The sequence below is a fragment of the Hylaeus volcanicus genome, chromosome 5 (assembly GCF_026283585.1).
Source record: "Hylaeus volcanicus isolate JK05 chromosome 5, UHH_iyHylVolc1.0_haploid, whole genome shotgun sequence".
In the NCBI taxonomy this organism is placed as follows: domain Eukaryota; kingdom Metazoa; phylum Arthropoda; class Insecta; order Hymenoptera; family Colletidae; genus Hylaeus; species Hylaeus volcanicus.
Window position 1 is genome coordinate 23134074 of NC_071980.1, and position 17133 is coordinate 23151206.

Genomic DNA, 17133 nt, shown 5'->3' on the forward strand with positions numbered 1-17133 from the left:
GGTCCTACCACCACCTTGGCCCTTTCTAGTGGCCCCCAGGCGATACCGGCAACTCAGGAACAATGGTCCCCCGTCGAAACACAAACTACAGTTTCATTAGTACTCATAACTGACGAAATTAAGCCCCTCTTTCCTGTCGCAGCCGCACCCGCTAACCCCTCCTTCTTAGCGGCACTATGCGTGTCACGGGTTAATTAAATCTGACGAAAAACATTTCACGAAATTCCACGTTTTCTGGTGTTTTTGTTCTGCATGCTTCCATGCAGCTTATTCTTTAATCTTGAAAATTAAAAATGCTCTTCGATGTTTCCTGTGAAACGAGCTTGAAACATTTGTATTCGTTATCTTGTGTGCGATTAGATAAAATTAGAGAACGTTGACTCGTTCAGTAATTATAATTTGAAATTTGATGTATTTATGTTTAGAACGATGACCGCCAGGTTAGTACCCGTGAAAGTTTCTACGAGGCTAAAATTCAGCGGTCGCTGATTATTCTCGGAATAACGATAAAGGAAAGCTTGCCCTCGTCTCTGTCTATCAGAAACATGCGCGTAGGCTGTTATGCATCGTTCTGGTAGCCTCGTAATCAGCAGGGGCTGGCATTTGTCTTCTGAGACTATCGCTCGTAGTAGCTTTTGATGGATTATTAATAGTAAACACAGAGTAAATATAGTCAGATTATTGACAGTTAATGGATGGAGTAATTTATTGGTGGGGAATCGGCGAAGATAGAGGTAAACCGAAGACCTGCAATCATTTCGTCCACGTAAAACGAACAGTCACCTTGTATCGCCGATGGGTAAGTTCTACTTGGTGTTTTATTGTTTTCTTGTTGATAGGAAAAGTCGATCGTGTTGGTAGCATGGAATTGTGGTACCACCAGAAGGATCCAATATATAATTCAATAAAATATTTTTATATTAAAAAAGAAAATGATTGTTTTGCATGAACAAAGAAACGAAATTATTTTCCGAACAATCCGATCAATCCACTTTTATCCAAACACGATGAACTATGTTCAGATATAGCCTGATACAGTGTATGAAACAAATTCGTTCAAAAGAATAAATAGTCCAATTAATTGGTCGCCTAAAACGGCCACTCAGACGTTCAAAGAAATTCGTTGCTGACGTTCTGATTCAATAATAACATAGGGGTCCACTCATATATGGGTATCATGAATCTTTATAATGCCATAATGCCTTGTAATGCTAAATGTCAGTTGCAAAGGACCGATTTTCACCACGTTCTGTGAGAGTCTGTTGACGAAACATCTTGTCTGGTGGATAATGAGAAGAAGCCAGGAGTTGTATTAGCTAGAAATCATGCGGGCATTCGTGAAGACTCGTCCAAGCAATGGAAGACAAATTTGCATAATAACCATAAGCGGTCAGATGAAAGCCCTCACGTGTCGGAAACTGAATCAGGACATCGAGGGAGGCATGAATTTATTAATTATTTGTTGATTTTTATTGTTTATAGTTACGTTAGTTTATTGATTTTCAAATATTGGTGAAAGGAAAGTGACTTTTCCGAAATGTCTACTAAAATTTTTTAATTATTTTACGAATAGCAAAAACTTACAGAAAAAATGTTATCAGTGAAAATAAACTGTGCAATCTTGTTTTGTTGGCCGTCGACTATAGATAAGCCAAGATAAGCCACGATGGATTTACTTGAAATATTATTAACGATTTTGCAAACGTGTAAGAGTGAAAACTGATATTTGAACTTTATTTACAAACGTATTAGTAAGAATATTTGTGTGTATATTTCTATGTATGTCAAGCTGTTTTTATCAAGTAGCATAATATAGTAATATCAATTTTCATGTTATCGATGCTTTTGAGTCTATAAAGAAATTTTTAATAAAACCTATATTTTTCTTCCTAAAATGCTTCAACGTCTAAATAGACGTAATCATATATTTCAATAAAAACGAGTTTTTAAATGTAACAAACCTAAGCTAAGTAAACGCTCTTTACATTTTCCCCTGGCAATTGAACTGAACTTCGAAAATCATAAATTGTGCTATCCTATCTTCTCGCGTCGTAAACAGCCTTTATAGGCTACCGTAACATTCGTTTTATGATTTTTATTCGAGCCTAATCGGGGACTTCCCGTGGAATGATATTATTAGAACAGAAAAATATCAATCGTATCGGGGCTAACAACGTGCGACGGGAAAAGGAAGAAATCGTGTGTGGCCGTGAATGTCAGTATGAATAATTGTTATTACCCAGAGAGGAGTGAAACCACGAGACAAAACCGGAAGTGCACTCGAGTAAAGTGGATAAGCGTAATGGTGCGTTGCGCACACAGAGGGAACACGCACTGGCGTTGTCAAAGGGAGTGCGTACACCGTATAAATTCTAGAAGGGAGGAAAGAACTGTGGCAGAACAGCGAAAAACACGGGAAGAAAATTCCATCTTACCCAACTTAGCTTTCTGGAAACGGCCATCGTTGCGAAAAGCGTTATTCTTATCTGTTTGGTTTCACAGAATTTCCTACTAAGACGTCGAGCTGTTTAAAACAGGTGTTGATTCGAATAGATTGGTAATTATTCTTCTGAATAACTTTCTATAGTGTTGGTTAAAAGAAAAGTAATAAAGTTGAAATACTTTTTAAAGTATTTTACAATTATGTTTGTCGTTCGTTGAAAATGTTCAGACATTTCAAAATATTTGACCAATATTTTTCCAATGTTTAATACTTTCTATGAACAAAGCAATTTGAAAAACTCAATGCACGTGATTACAATAATTCTTCTTAGAAAAGTCACAATTTTCCATAACCACAATATCAGATAAAGTAATGTCGTACGCTTGATAATAAAACAGTTAAATTTCTTCCTCTGTCACTTTCCTTTATTATCAACCATACGAGGGACATACTTGTGTCGTGTTTGCGACTATATTGTAGCGTGTACATATTGTATTTTACAAGAAGAGCGGTAACATCTTTGAATACCTTGTAAAATTGAAACTCCTCACGCTACGAGCTAAAACGCCCCATTACCATACCATAAGTTTGTTATGTATGCGCTGGAAATCTTTTGTTAAGTGCCGACACGATGGTTACCGCGGAATGGCAAACTTAAACCGCCGGAAGGTTGCAGTGTGCACGTGGAATGTCTTCATACAAGAAACGTATAAGGATATTACGAGGATCTGAAGTCACTTGATGCCTCGCCTAAGGGTCCACTCCGCCTAACATTTTACCCCACAAAGAAACACTGTATTTTTGTTTCCAAGACAAGTCTGGTTTACTGTTTCTCTTCTCCTTTTCCAGACAAGCAATCACTAAATACAAAAATTACGCTAGAACCTCCATTACTCAAACTAATAGGAAGATACGAGTGGTTGGGTAAGAGAATGCTTTGCTGATAGAACACTCCTATTTCCAACATCGACCATTCTCTGTTTAATAATGTTCAAATAACTGGACGGACTTACAGACGAAGACACCTTCATGAAAAATAAGTATGATTTCAAATATTCGAATTAATTGTGTTCCCACTGTTTTATACTAAATTTAATTAGAATGTCTTCTTGTATTAATTATTTATATAGTCAATATCATTGAACACAAACAAAGCTGGCTTTAGTTATTACCAGACAATATTAAAAATATTTTATTTATAGTAAAATATTTAAATTGCTTACATAATGAACACTCAATAATTATTTTTTCATTCGTAACTAAATTCCAACTTCGTTCTCATTCGCATGCATATTCCAACAGCTACAGGAACATGTGTAATTAATGGAACATACGTTACAACGATAAAGTGCACTTTATACCACTGATTTAATAATATTACACAGAATCACACCCCGACATAGTATTTAATAAGCATTTCATTTTCCTTTTAGTAAGTGTTTGCCGAGCGTGGGAGTTGCAAGAAAGGCTTCAATTAGGGACACCACTCACATCGGTCGCAACAAGTAGCAAAGTAATGTTTGAAAATGTTCTCCGCTCGAAAGAAGCAAAGTGGATAAACGTAGTGGCGTAATGTGCACGCAGAGGGTGGCGTGTGCTGCATTTAAACATACTGTTTACACATCGTGGAAATCCCGAGTGGACAGTAGCCACGGCCGTCGTCGTGTCGTCCTCGAGAATTTTCAAAACTTGAAACCTTCTTGCGTCTCGTATTTCTACAGCCACCAAAGTGTGTAAAAATAAAAATACATAAGGATCAGGAGTCACGTAGCGTGCAACTAGACCATCGTTTCTCAGCCTTTTTCGGTCCAACGCCCCTTTACCAAATCTTTCTCGGCTCAACGCCCCCATCACACTGCGTACACACCGACACCCCTTTGTTGTGCTCTTAAAGAAGATAAGATGATAGTCAACGAAAATCGATCGTTTCTTTCTTATATTTTTTTGAAAGTGTAATTCCTTTTAGCCTTCCATAGTGACATTCAAATTCACTCAGGATTGGATATTTGTTGGGCAGTTGTATTCTTCAAATTTAATTTCAAATGTTTAAATTGATATTAGTTTCGGAAATGATAATGTTCGGAGAACCGTGGAAGGGGATGGAGCATACATATTCCATATGTTTTTCATGATAGGGTAGATACGTATTATTCAAAGGAATTGTTGAAACATATACAGTCAATCCCATAAGTATTCGTACCCTCTATGTATATTGAAGTAGTTTGCCTAAATTAAATGATAGTCTTGATATTTCCAAACAAATGTTCCATTATGGATATGTACATGCACAAGCTTTACACGTATATATTTCATATAAAAATTTATTTGGAGGCATCAAACTTGACATTTAATCTAGACTTTCTTCAATATGTATAGAGTACGAATACTTAATATATTCTTACTTAATAAATTTCAATAGTTGTCTATTATAGTTAAATTACAACACGTTCAACGTTTTAAAAACTCCACGTTCATTGGTCAAGTGTCACCCAATCAAAGGTAGCATTCAAGCCGAATATTTCCGCGCCGCGCTATACTCCCCCCCCCTCCCCCCATTATTATCACCTTCCCTTGTAGAAATGCTCCGTCCCTATATTCCTAGGTCCACGACAACGACTGCGTAACTTATCGCTCCTATAGGAACGTCCAATGGATCCAGGGACCGAAACGAAGGTCAGGATACCTGTGTGCCGGGGCGCCAATTATATTCTCATGGGTTTCTCGTACTTGGGCGAGAAGCTTCCAAGCAGAGGAAAATACCACAAAAAGGTGCTTTCAGTTCTACAACAAAACGAGAAAGGGAGAATGAGCGAGTGAGTTCGAGTGGCACGACGAATCCACGACGAAGCCATTACTACGTTCTTTGCCGGGGAAGTAATGTGTTATTGAGGAGCTACCAGGTGTAACTTATGCCTGCACCAAGGCTCGAGAGTTCATATTGTACCTGGGGCTCCTATGAAGTGCCCCGACAATAATGGGCCACCCTTTGTGCATGATGCTCTATTGATGTCGAGAGGAATTCCGTAACGTCTGCGACCTGGAAGCGGGCTCGGTCTCTCCCTCTCTGTGCTCCTCGCTTCTTTCGCTCTATCTCCCTCGATCCCTCTGGCTCACCTGGGGTATCTGGTTCTTTTCTTAACCTGAAATATCTACGTTTCGACTGCGGTCCACGTTGAGGACGAAAACGAGTATCGTATACGGGCCGCATGCTATTGTCGTGGCACAAGAGCCGAGTTACCTAGACCCACCTGGATCTTTCAAGACTGTCGACTCCATCGAGGCATCCATTAGAGGGGGCCTCGTGTGTCCCGATCGAATTCGGACTCTATTATCTAAGGGCTCGTTAAAAGACTTCGGGGTTTTGTCTGCGGACACGCTGGAGTGAGATCAATCTCGTGCTTTCCATTGTCAACGTCGGCGAGGGTGTCCAGAATGCCGTTTCAATGGGTCCCCGAGGGTTGCTTCGACAGCCACGGGAAGTCTTCACGGTGGTGGAATAACTCTTGACGACGTCATTCAAAATATCTCTTGTGTAGGCGAAACATTTGAGGACGTGTTCGATATTCTTACGAGAAACGCACGATTGTTGAACTCGTTATCTCCGGGAATGATGTATTGGGAACGATTGTTGGGTGGCAGGGTGCAATTTGGAGATTCTAAATTAAATGATAGGTTTCATATATCCAAATAAATCTTTCATTATGAATATGTACATTAACAAACTTTACGCATGCATATACTCGTAATGAAAAATTTGTTTGGTAGCATCAAACCTATCGTTCGATCTAGACAAATTTCTTTAACAGACAAAGAGAGTACGAATAATTATGGGGCTGACTTTTCAAATAGATATTTATTCAAATGATCAAAAGAATAACCTAATATTTTGACTTTTTGTTCACTACTGAATACATAGCAGAATTTGAATGATTGAAATATTAATATTTTGGGGAAGTTTGAAATTATTTCCATGTCTACAGAACAATGCAAAATTTACGACAACGGAAACGGTTGATTCGAAAGCTAAAGATAACAGAGCCCGATGCAAGCGGCCCGCGGGCATTGATGTTTCTTTCATAGCAAAATATGCGAGGGCGAAGCGTCGTTATCCGTTCGTCTTATTAGAATATTCTGCAACGCTCGTCCCACTCGAACACGTTGGGCAACGAGAAGACAGAGAAGGAGCCAGTCGTTCTTCGCGAAGGATACCGATTGTACGTTCTCACGTGAACAGGAATAAGAGTATGCCGGAGTTTCATTTGCTATCACTCTCGGTTAATCTCAGGGTGAAGAGGCGATCCAACTTATGGAGACCTACTAACATTTCATCGAATCGTGATAGTTGCGTAATTGCTGGGACGGGGTAAGATGAGATCGGAATTGTAAGAACTTTTACCGATACACTGTGGAGATCGTACCAAATTATCTTTTAGAGAAACGTTGGACGAATTGGATTATTTTTAATAACTTCTGAAATTGCAATACTAGGTGTATTTACTCAGCCTGAGTTCGAAACATCAAAGTCATCATTTAATTTAGACAAATTTCTTTAATAGACAGAGGGGGTACGAATACTCATGAGACTGACATTATGTTATTAGTGTCAAAATATATAGCAGGAAAAAGACAGTAGCCATACATAGAAATTATGCGTTTTATTAAATCACAGTAACAGTTATACAAGAATTATATAACTCTGCAGAATTAACCATTTACTTTTTAGTTTGTGTATTAATTAATTCATGGAGGCTCGTACAAATAACAAAATAATTTTCACGAGCATTTTACTTCGAAGGTAATGTAAATATATTTCTAGAATTAAATCGATGCATTTCTAATAAATTTCTTTGTGTTCTATCATCGATAACAATGTCCATTAAATAATTTTTTTTTTTTTTTTTTTTTTTTTTAAAGATGGTCCCTTTCCGATTATGTCCGTGAGTTGTGTCCCGGTCTATTCGTAACTTCTGGTAAGGTCATGGTTCAAGTGGCGGCAATTAACGTACTCTGTTTTCTCGGCTAACCTTTTAATCTCTCCGCTACGCTGGGTTTATCTAAATTGTGCTAGTCGGTAGTGTGGGAATGGTGTACGCGAAGTGTCACGGGGAGGAAATAGAGCGAACGTATCGCGATAAATGCGTCTGGGCTGAGCATGACTTTAAAGGGCGGAGCTAAAAAAGGATTGAAGACGATTTACGTGAACGGTAGCGATAAGTGCCTTAACAGCACCACTCCCCGCTATTTATTTATTTTATCTATTTTTATGCCCGCGCATGGGAACGTTCGTTGTTCGAACTTATGCCAGAGCCGTCGAAAAGTGAACTGCGTTGAACCTTCTATCAGCCAGCTGGGTGTTTTTTGACGCAAGATAAATTTCATGTTCAAAGTAGGGACTTGATAACACCAAGTTGCGTATTTTTAGTCAGAAAGGTTTCGAATGGTACTCCTGAGTTCTTCAAATTTTTGTAAACATATTATAGGAAGAAAACTGGCCAATGTTCTATTCTCCTTTTAACCCTCTTTTAGCTAGCTATGTCTACTTTGACACAAACTAAATTTCATGTTCAAAGTAGGTCCTTGACAACACTAAGTTGTAAATTTAAATAGATTTTGGAGTGTAACTCTGAGATTTTTCAAAATTTATTGAACCTAACATGGCACAAAGAACGGAACATAATTTTATTATACATACAGTTTATACGAAATATTAAAATATTGCTCTCACATTATGTTAATTCTGACGACGAGTTGAAACGAAAATAAAAATAGTTTCTTCAAGCCTGAGGGCATATTAATTTTATCATCATTTATAAACGGAGCATTAATCGAATAAACAGTTTCAAACGGTCTTCTAATGTGTCTTACTTTGCCTCATTATACTTTAACCCAATAGTCAAGAGTACTTTTGGGAATTAAACTCGCGAGCTACTCCGACTTTGGTTCCCGAATTTCGTCGCGTTTCCAAGCACCACCGGAGTCTCTCGATCACGAAGAACTCTCATAAGTGTGTGCTTGAAGAGCACGAAGGAGACTGCTGAAATATCAGTATGTATTATGCAGGTAGTCTATCGGTAAAGAAGCACGAGGTAGCAAGCATAGGCATCCGATGCCATGAGCAGCTATAAGTACTTACGGACCTGAGGAATGTGCCCGTCCGATCCCACGGCTTATCCCCTCCTTGCTCTTTCTCTTTTCTCTCTCACTTTCTCTTTCTCTCTCTCGTCTGTCCTGGACGGCAATATCACTAAGGTTAGGCTGCTCGAAGGCTCCTGTGCGGATTTGAATAATCGAGGACTCTTCAGGATCGGCGGATCCGACGTTCTATTTGCGGCTAAGTCGATCTTTCTAATTGTTCCGGGTGCCAATTAAATCGGTAAAGTGGCCAACACCGTTCGATATTATTGGACAAAGTACTAGAGAGCCAGAATCGCAACGGTTGGTATCTACCAGGAAACAAGGATCTTGTACATCCAAATTTATTTTTATTTTTCTTCTTAACCCTTACAGACCTGGCGTCCACAATTGAGGACACAAAATTTCAAAATTACCTAAGCTATCGTTTAGGGCGAATGTCCTTATCTATGTAAGAAAGACCAGTTTTCCTAAAAAATTACACTAATGGGATTCCTTTTTTCATTTTTTCCATACTAATTTTGGTTCAAGGTAGCCCTAAAAATTAAATTACATTAGAAAAAAAATTAATTCAGGTCTGAAAGAATTAACCCGCAGGGTCTGTAGCTACGTTTGGTTATAGCTACAGTGTGGGCTCAGCGATCCCGATGTACCCTACCTAGAGGGAGTTCAATGGACCCCGACAGACTTGTTAAGGAATTTAATGTTAGAAGTTAGGAAATCATGTGTTCGAAGTCCAGTTGTCCATTTATCTATATTTGCCCTGATTCGTCAAAGACAGTTCCGACGATAGCCAGACTTCTTCAAATGTGCACATTTAATCATCTTAGATACTCCAATCAAATTGGCTGACCAGGAAAAACATCTTACTCGGCATGGCGTGCTTTCCAATTCAAAGTTCAAGTCTCAGCTTCTAGAAACCTTCAACTCGGCTAGTAACTAAGGTCCCGGTCATCTTCATCCTCCTCAAATAGTTGAAATATAAAACCCTGTGTTTCTCTATATTTTTATCATGGTGTTCGGGATTTCCCAGCTGTCTAAAATCTTTGTAGTCGTTTTATTATCTATCAGAATGCAACAATATTTAGTATGTAGTCCCTTAATGTTTTAACACAATTCCAATCTTTTGTCATCGACGAATATGCTCGAATAAGGGTACAACTGCGTAATTATATATTTCACTGATAAAAGCACTTTACGTCTAAAGTGTTCATAGCGTTAGAGATTAGCTGTTAGACACTTTCTGCTGCGCCTCTTTAAGGTAACTTTAATCTGTCCCCTTCGGATGCATTTCAAGCAGATAGGAGAGTTTCTCAGTATGCCACGGAATCTTTTTTCCTGCAAGAAATTCCTTCGCCAGTTTAGATACAATATTTATTTCTTCGACTTTCTTGGAATTCCAACTTCTTCCACGGGGTTCTCGTTGCATCGTACGTCTTGAAAGCGATCCGTGGCTCTCCAGATTTTCTTGTGCCTTTTTCACCGTAACCATGTTTGGATTAACCAGTTCGTTTAAGATTTACTAGGATAGCGGATCTATTTAACACGTCAACCGGTCGAACAGGTAGAAAACAGCACGAGAAGTGACAGGTTGTTGTTTCTATGCGCTTTCCGTTGGATACGTGGCGATCATTGCGCGATATTTCTTCCGTTAAAATTCCACGTTGTTTGTTGAAATTGTCTCTTGAATATCAATTGATAAAATATTTCTGCATATCGTGCTTATTTAGACTTTACAGAGTGAATGATGGCGATTAGAAAATTGTGTACTTTAAGCACCCTTTAGGAATTGGGTAAATTAATTAAATTACGACTGCAAAATTTTCTTAAGTTTATAAATATCTAGATATAGAAATTGATATAAGGCAATTACATTTCTACAAGGGCCCTGTAGAACCTAACCATCTTCCTATTTAATGTTACTGTTTTTACTTATACAATTTTTCTGAAACATTTACAATAAAAATTGTATACTTTCACAACAACACAGTTAATAAATTCCAACAGGTAGATATTTGAATAAAAAAGCCTATAAATAGACTGCTGGTAGATAAAGTGTTGGAACAAAAATTTCAAAACTTGTCGATAAACATTAATTTGCGTGTTTCTTCTCGGCGAAACGACAGGGACTCGCTCTCGTGAAGCCCTACCTGCCATATGCACCGGCAGTGTTTGGAGTCGTATTACTGCAACTTAATAGCGATTGGTTAATATATATCGCAAGGTGTTCTCAGTGACTCTCAGAAGCGCGCAGAACGAGCGACGACAGCTTTGCGAAAGAAAGGGTAGATAAAAAAGGAGATGAATCTGACGTTGCGAAACCTTAGGGCTATCTTAATGACGCAACCAGCGATTGCTCTCGTGAAAACTGTCTGTCCTACTTGCTCCTTTTATCAAAAAGTAAATATTTGAAAAATATTTATATTTATATTCAACCCTGTATTACGAAACCTGCAGGTTTTTCTATTTATTGTATACTTTGAGTAAATTTTATTTATACGATAGAGAGTTAAACTCGTGCTTGTTTCAGATTCGATTTTGTATCTTTATTAAATCATAGTAATATTTATAGAAACGTTTAATACTCGACCATCTATTATTTATGTTTGAGAATAATGCTCAGTTGTTTAAGTAATTAGAAAATAATTTCATGTTTGGAAGATAAAATCCAATTCATGGACCAGCTAGTTAAACTGCTGCTTCTTTCAAATAGAACAAATATAAACCACTATTACAGCCAAACATGTACAGCACAGTGATCAAGAAGTACATGCTCTAAAACATCTAACTTCCCACGCCGTTTAATCGAAGATAGAATCAATGAAACAACTTTCTCTTCTTTCACGATTATCTAATCACCGCGATTAAGATTCGACGAAATGAATAAGTCCTAACTTTAATCGGATAATCGGGTGCGACGTTAAGTCATCGACGTTTCTTAGCGCTGCGCCAGGTGTTTGACGCTACCGCTGAATATTCCGTCAGGTGAGAAAGACGTAAAAAAAACTTACTTTGAGTTTCTGAGTGTGACCACATCGACAACAGCAGTACGACATGTAGTCGGGCAACGCTGGCATAAACTTCAGCTGTTCTTGTTGCTGCGAGTACTCGTCTACAAGCTTGCGATACTGCACCCTGAAGATGGGCCTCGTCGTGCTCTGCGAGGCTTTACCAAGGCGTCCCATAATCGCAGAGAATGCGGCCAGGGTTTTGCGCCTGCGTGTGAACCTCCTCATGCCACGGCGACCGTTGCACCTCTTCGTCTTCCAACTCGATTCGAAGCGCACGGCTCGTGGCTTTCGCCGAATTTTCGAAATTTTTTCGACACGCCGGAAACCCTGGTTTCAGTTACACAACGGACGCGTCTTTGTTCCACCGATCATTGTTCCAGTTGGACGCGTTACATGGTTCGCTGACGGCTCGAAAAACGAGCATGGATCCGTCATGGCGCACCGTTCGCGTATGTTTATAATCCCTTTTAAAAAAGAAATCGTTAAGTGGGTACTTTTCTTTTTGGAGCAGTTCCGAGATAATTCTTTTTATTTCGATGCGGTCAAAGTACTCGACGTAAACTTCTGTTGACAGATCTATTTACACGTAGATACACAGAGTGGGCAAAGTAAAGGTGATAAGTCGTAATTCCGTTATCAGTGCCTCTAGAGAAAAATATCAGAGTGAAATGATGTATGGCTCAAAGAGTATTATACTTGTAGGTTCATTTTTTTGTATAAGTGCAATTGTGCATGCGCATTCGGTAGTTGCATTATTTTTATAATATTCATTAGTGCTATTTATTACTTTACGTTTAATTATTTATAACTCCAGTTTAAACAAAAATATTTACTTGGAGATTTGATTTTACAGTCATATGTGCCCTTTTGGATTATGTGACTAAGGATAGATTAGCAGTTGCATACTCTTTGTTTTCTAAATAAATAGTGAGTTCACCTTCGAGTGGCACAGAATTAATTATTACAACTAATAATTTTGTGGAAATATTTCAGAGACCTTAAAAGACAAAAATATTAACCGTAAAAAAAATCTATTATTCAACTCAGAAAAAAAGAGTACCCTTTTAACTGTCGAAGATGATCGAACACAGCAGTTGGACGCGATTTTTCATACTTCGTACACGTTCGTCGTTCACTTAGAATATTCCACGAAACTTATAAATCCAATTCGTTCACAATAGGCGTGCGAGGTTCCCTCTAAATCCGTCGTTGTTTCAACCGGCACCCATTTGTTCACGGCATCACCGAACACACTTTCTAATTCGTATAGTAATGGCATACCGGCTTCAATCCGGTAGCCACGCACTCAACACCGCCGTGTGGAATCTTCATTCACTTATCAGCTAGCGAACGCACATCCCGAGAAATTCACTTTGCCGAGAACAGCGACGAATCGCGTCATATCACTGGCGCCTCTCTCATTAACGAATTCCTCCAAACACACTTTCGAAGGTAAATCGACGCAGGATCACTTCAGCTCGTCTCCTTGGAAATCTCGGGAACTTGGATCACGAACGGTTAAAAATATCCCACCGAACCGCAACGTAGGCACGTTTCGATGATTGACACGCGCGTTTCTGTTACGGGTTGACGTCCCCTCGTTTACCCTTCGTGCTACGACTGCTAGGACAACAACCCCGTCAACGAGCGCTTACGTTATAATTTCTATTTTCAAACGGCGCTCGAGTTTCCTCGCTATCGCGAGCGAGATATACTCGACGACCACGATTATACCTTATTCCAGTTAACGCTTATCAGGGACGAGGTTTAAGAATTATCCAGGTCCAACACAGTCGCGGCGAGATATATTATCGTTGGCAGGTGATCATCCGTCTCCGATCCAGTGGACCGGTCCGATCGCTTTACGCGTGGTACACGCACGGAAGATCGAGGGCTCCACTTCGTGGCGTACGTAGTCTTCACCGAGTGTCGTTCTGCATGCCGATCCGCGGAAACCGGTTAACGAGTTCGGAGCTGCCTTTCGCTTCGTCCTCGTCGACTGTCAACCATACTTGCGTCCACCACTGGCACGTTAAGTCCGCGGCACTTCTCTCTTCCGCTCTCTCCTTCACGGTTTTGTTTTACCTTTACAACTCGGCTGACGTGACCAGGAATCGGCTAGGATTATTCCCATTCAAGCTTCAGGCTGGCTTCGAGCGACTCCGCTAATGATAACCGTCGCACGAAATAATATTTAAGCGCATCCGCGCTCCGGAATATCCGTGTCGTCTTACCTCGGGATCAATGATCCAGACTCGAACAAGGTAAGCTCGACTTCGCTATTAGCTTTACACATTTTCCCTTCTTTTTTTTTTTTTGCAGCGACCGCTGCCGGATACGGTTCCGTTATACCGTAACGATACCAGCCGCAGCCGACCACACCGACCATGAAAACACGCTCTCAATTCGACGACAATTTTCACCGCGGATGGAAACGGTGTCGGAGTCGAGAGATTCTCGCCGCGAGACACGATTTCACTGGATCTTTCACGGACACTACCGACGTACTCGATCTATCTTCGTCGATGTTATCTTCGCGGGATAACCGATCGAGCCAATTAACAACGATCGGGAAAAGGAGAAGTCTCAAAACGGGTCACGTCGCCTCGGCTAATCTCCGTTTTATGGATTGATTCACGGAGTCGACAGCGGCCTTTCGCGGGTCTGCCTTTCTACTGTCAACCGGAGATGCTCTGCCAGAAGAAATGGTGGAACCTCGCTCCAAACCCCCCACCTCTGGACGTCTCGGTTTCGGTCGTACCTGACGGAAGCCAGGTCCAGGTGGTGGTCCAATCAAGCGAGTCAAGCGGCCTAGAGCATGCTAGTCCCGCTTGGCAATGGCAATACCTCCCGGTACGTATAGAGAGAAACTGAAGTCGAAGAGGAACACGAAGCAGGGGTAGCACCGTCGCGGCCCACACGGTTCTATCCCCACCATAACCGCGAAACCGAGCGGAGCGACCGGCCGATCTCTTCTCTCCGACCGCTTTCTTGCTCCAACTGCGGCATTGAACACGTTCAACGGCAGCTGGCGAATACCAGCTGTCTCTATCCTCGTCCTACCTCGACATCTGCCCGGCTCTCTTCGCTCGGCTCTCTCGCGCCAAGAGTACACCACTCTCGAGAGAGCCGGCAACGCGCCGATCGCATGAGTTTGCGATTCGCGTTCTTTGACCTCCTGCCGGCACGATCGCGGACTCGTGTCTGACTACGGACTTTACTTTTGATGCAATCCACTTCGGTGCACGACGCGCGACGTTCCGACGTCATCGGCGAGGATCGATCGTCGCAGGGATCCACGAACAAGGATCAAGGGAACCTTCGATCGAGCGCATTTTTCGCGGCGTTCGTGTCTCCGCCGGTCGACGACTTCGACCCTCGACCGGGGTTGTTCTCGACGCTTTTTAGGAAAACGAGCCACTGTGGGTCATAATCGTAGCGTGACGAAAATTCTTTTTTAAACGGCGCGAGGTAAGTAGCTTGCGAAGTCGAATTCTTTTTTGGTAAGGTACGTTTAACTTTTTACAGACGAATTAGTCTTCCAGGTCCTACGATTTTCGAGCTGTTGTAAAATAACGCTAATCGATTAATTAGGGATTCATGTTAGTGTAGTTCTCTTAAATAACATTAAATGTAATCATTAACACCATTAGGAGTCGTAATAAACAGTCAAGTGTTGGTAGGATGACCAATATGACAACGCAACTTTGTCAATTTTCGAACTTCCTAAATAGTACTCGATGTCTCTTGAAAACAAAATGTAAGACGATTTTATTGTTATTTCGACAAGTAGATCTTCATAAATGTAGAAGTAAGAGATTATGCTATGCCAAGTCCATTTCGTCTAAATTAAAATAACATTCTTCCGACTATTGATCAAAATTGCACCCTTAAGCTTCCTAATCAATTTTAGTAAATCGACTTCACTTACTGAAGCATTACTTCGGTAATAGAAATCTGCTCGATTTTTATCGTGCTACGAACTATATCCACTGCTTCAAAGTTTAGGTCGTAAAGTGGGTGGAAGAAATTTATTCGAGGGGATCGACTCGTTTCGAGACGATCCGATAGTAATTGTCGCGATGGCTGGAAGCAGTGGCGAGTACCGTTGGATAGGTGGATTCCGTAGCCACGACTCGAAAGAGGCTAATCGTGCGTGGAGGAGTACCTAGTACTGGTATTAATATTCTGAATGCGCTTATGACTCGGCGGAATGAATGCGCTTGCGAGCGCGCGTACCGGTGGATCAAAGGTCGATAGCATTTTATGTGTTTGACGGCGGAACCAAATTTGATGGATTAGATTGTTCCGAGAAGAATTTTATTTCATGGAACGTCTGTCGACGGGGTGTGAAATGGGTGATTGCTACGGAGAGTTATTTTATGTAGCCAATTGTTCGACGCTTTATCGCGCGTTTTACGATTCAGGCATATTGTTCCATTGGGTTGTTGTGCACTGTTGACTCGGTCATGCATAAGATCAACTTTCTTTTACGATAATACTGTAGGAAATATCTTGGATTTGTTGAGTTATTATGCAGAATGCAAGAGTATCCCAACTAACAACTGCATGTTTTATGATTGTTATGCTGTTGCATTAGAGCATACACATATGCAAAATCATCTTTTCGATATTCGTATATTAGGATTGAATCGGATTTTTTTTTATCAGTGATTTACAGTCTCGTGAAGCATCTCGTAGAATTATTAGCAACTCAATGGGAAGTTATTTGGTCATCAGTTATAATTTATGGAGGAGGTTGGTTTCTTTCGAAAAGTTTAGTAGTCGGAATACATTGTCTGTAACGGAATGTTTTATCGTTGTCGTATATTAAAAATGTATAAAGATAATTTATTAGCATGTATCTGAATTGACATATGCCAATGTTGATGGTGACGGCTGTGACTAGTATAACGATGGCAGTAACGACGACGATGACTACGTGTGACGATGACAGTGACGATATTGATTATATTTGCATGTATCTTGCCCTTCCGCATCTTTCTTACAAATTTATATACAATTTGCATACAAGTGTATAATTGCAAATAGAATATGGTACCGTTAACGAAATAACCTCTAGGACGGCTCTAGCGAATCCTTTTTCTCGTACGAACTCGCAGCCAAGGATGAGGATGTTACTTTTTGTCACATCGCCGTCTTCGTCTTTTTCGTTGTGTGCAACGGCGGGGATGCCCATGGTAGGGTTAATAAAAAGTTACAAAAAGGTTCGAGGCTGCATACCTTACATAGTCGCACGCCTCCACGCGACTCGTGTCCTGCAAACCGTCCGCGGTGCTCTGTTCTGTTCATCCTAACGGTTCCGCCGGTTGGGACGCCTTACACCATGCACTTTGAACCTCGCTCTCAAATCTTTATTTAGCCAGAACCCTCGAGGGGTTTCGGTGTGTTTAATGCCACCTTTGATGTCGCGGACAAGTTGACTTACGCGTGGCCAAAGGTGCTGGTAATTGTCGGTAGCAAGAACGAAAAAAGAAATTTGATTCATCTCTTTCGGTTGACAAACCTTATCTAGTAACAATCGAA

The 17133-nt window shown here is 40.6% G+C and overlaps 1 protein-coding gene across 12 annotated transcripts in view; it reads right to left on the reverse strand.

Annotated features, from left to right (window-relative positions):
* LOC128876251 (EGFR adapter protein-like) overlaps positions 1-17133 on the reverse strand; it is a 197251-nt gene that overhangs the window by 22103 nt on the left and 158015 nt on the right. Inside the window, exons 1-2 of one of the 12 annotated variants that reach the window (XM_054122447.1) lie at positions 12647-14567; positions 11587-12050 (exon numbers count right to left, since the gene is read on the reverse strand). The exons of the other annotated variants lie outside the window; for them this stretch is intronic. Coding sequence (XP_053978422.1) covers positions 11587-11811 — 225 coding nt within the window. The 5' untranslated portion in view covers positions 11812-12050; positions 12647-14567. Of the gene's footprint in view, positions 1-11586; positions 12051-12646; positions 14568-17133 lie in introns of those variants that run through there. 12 annotated transcript variants of the gene reach the window in all.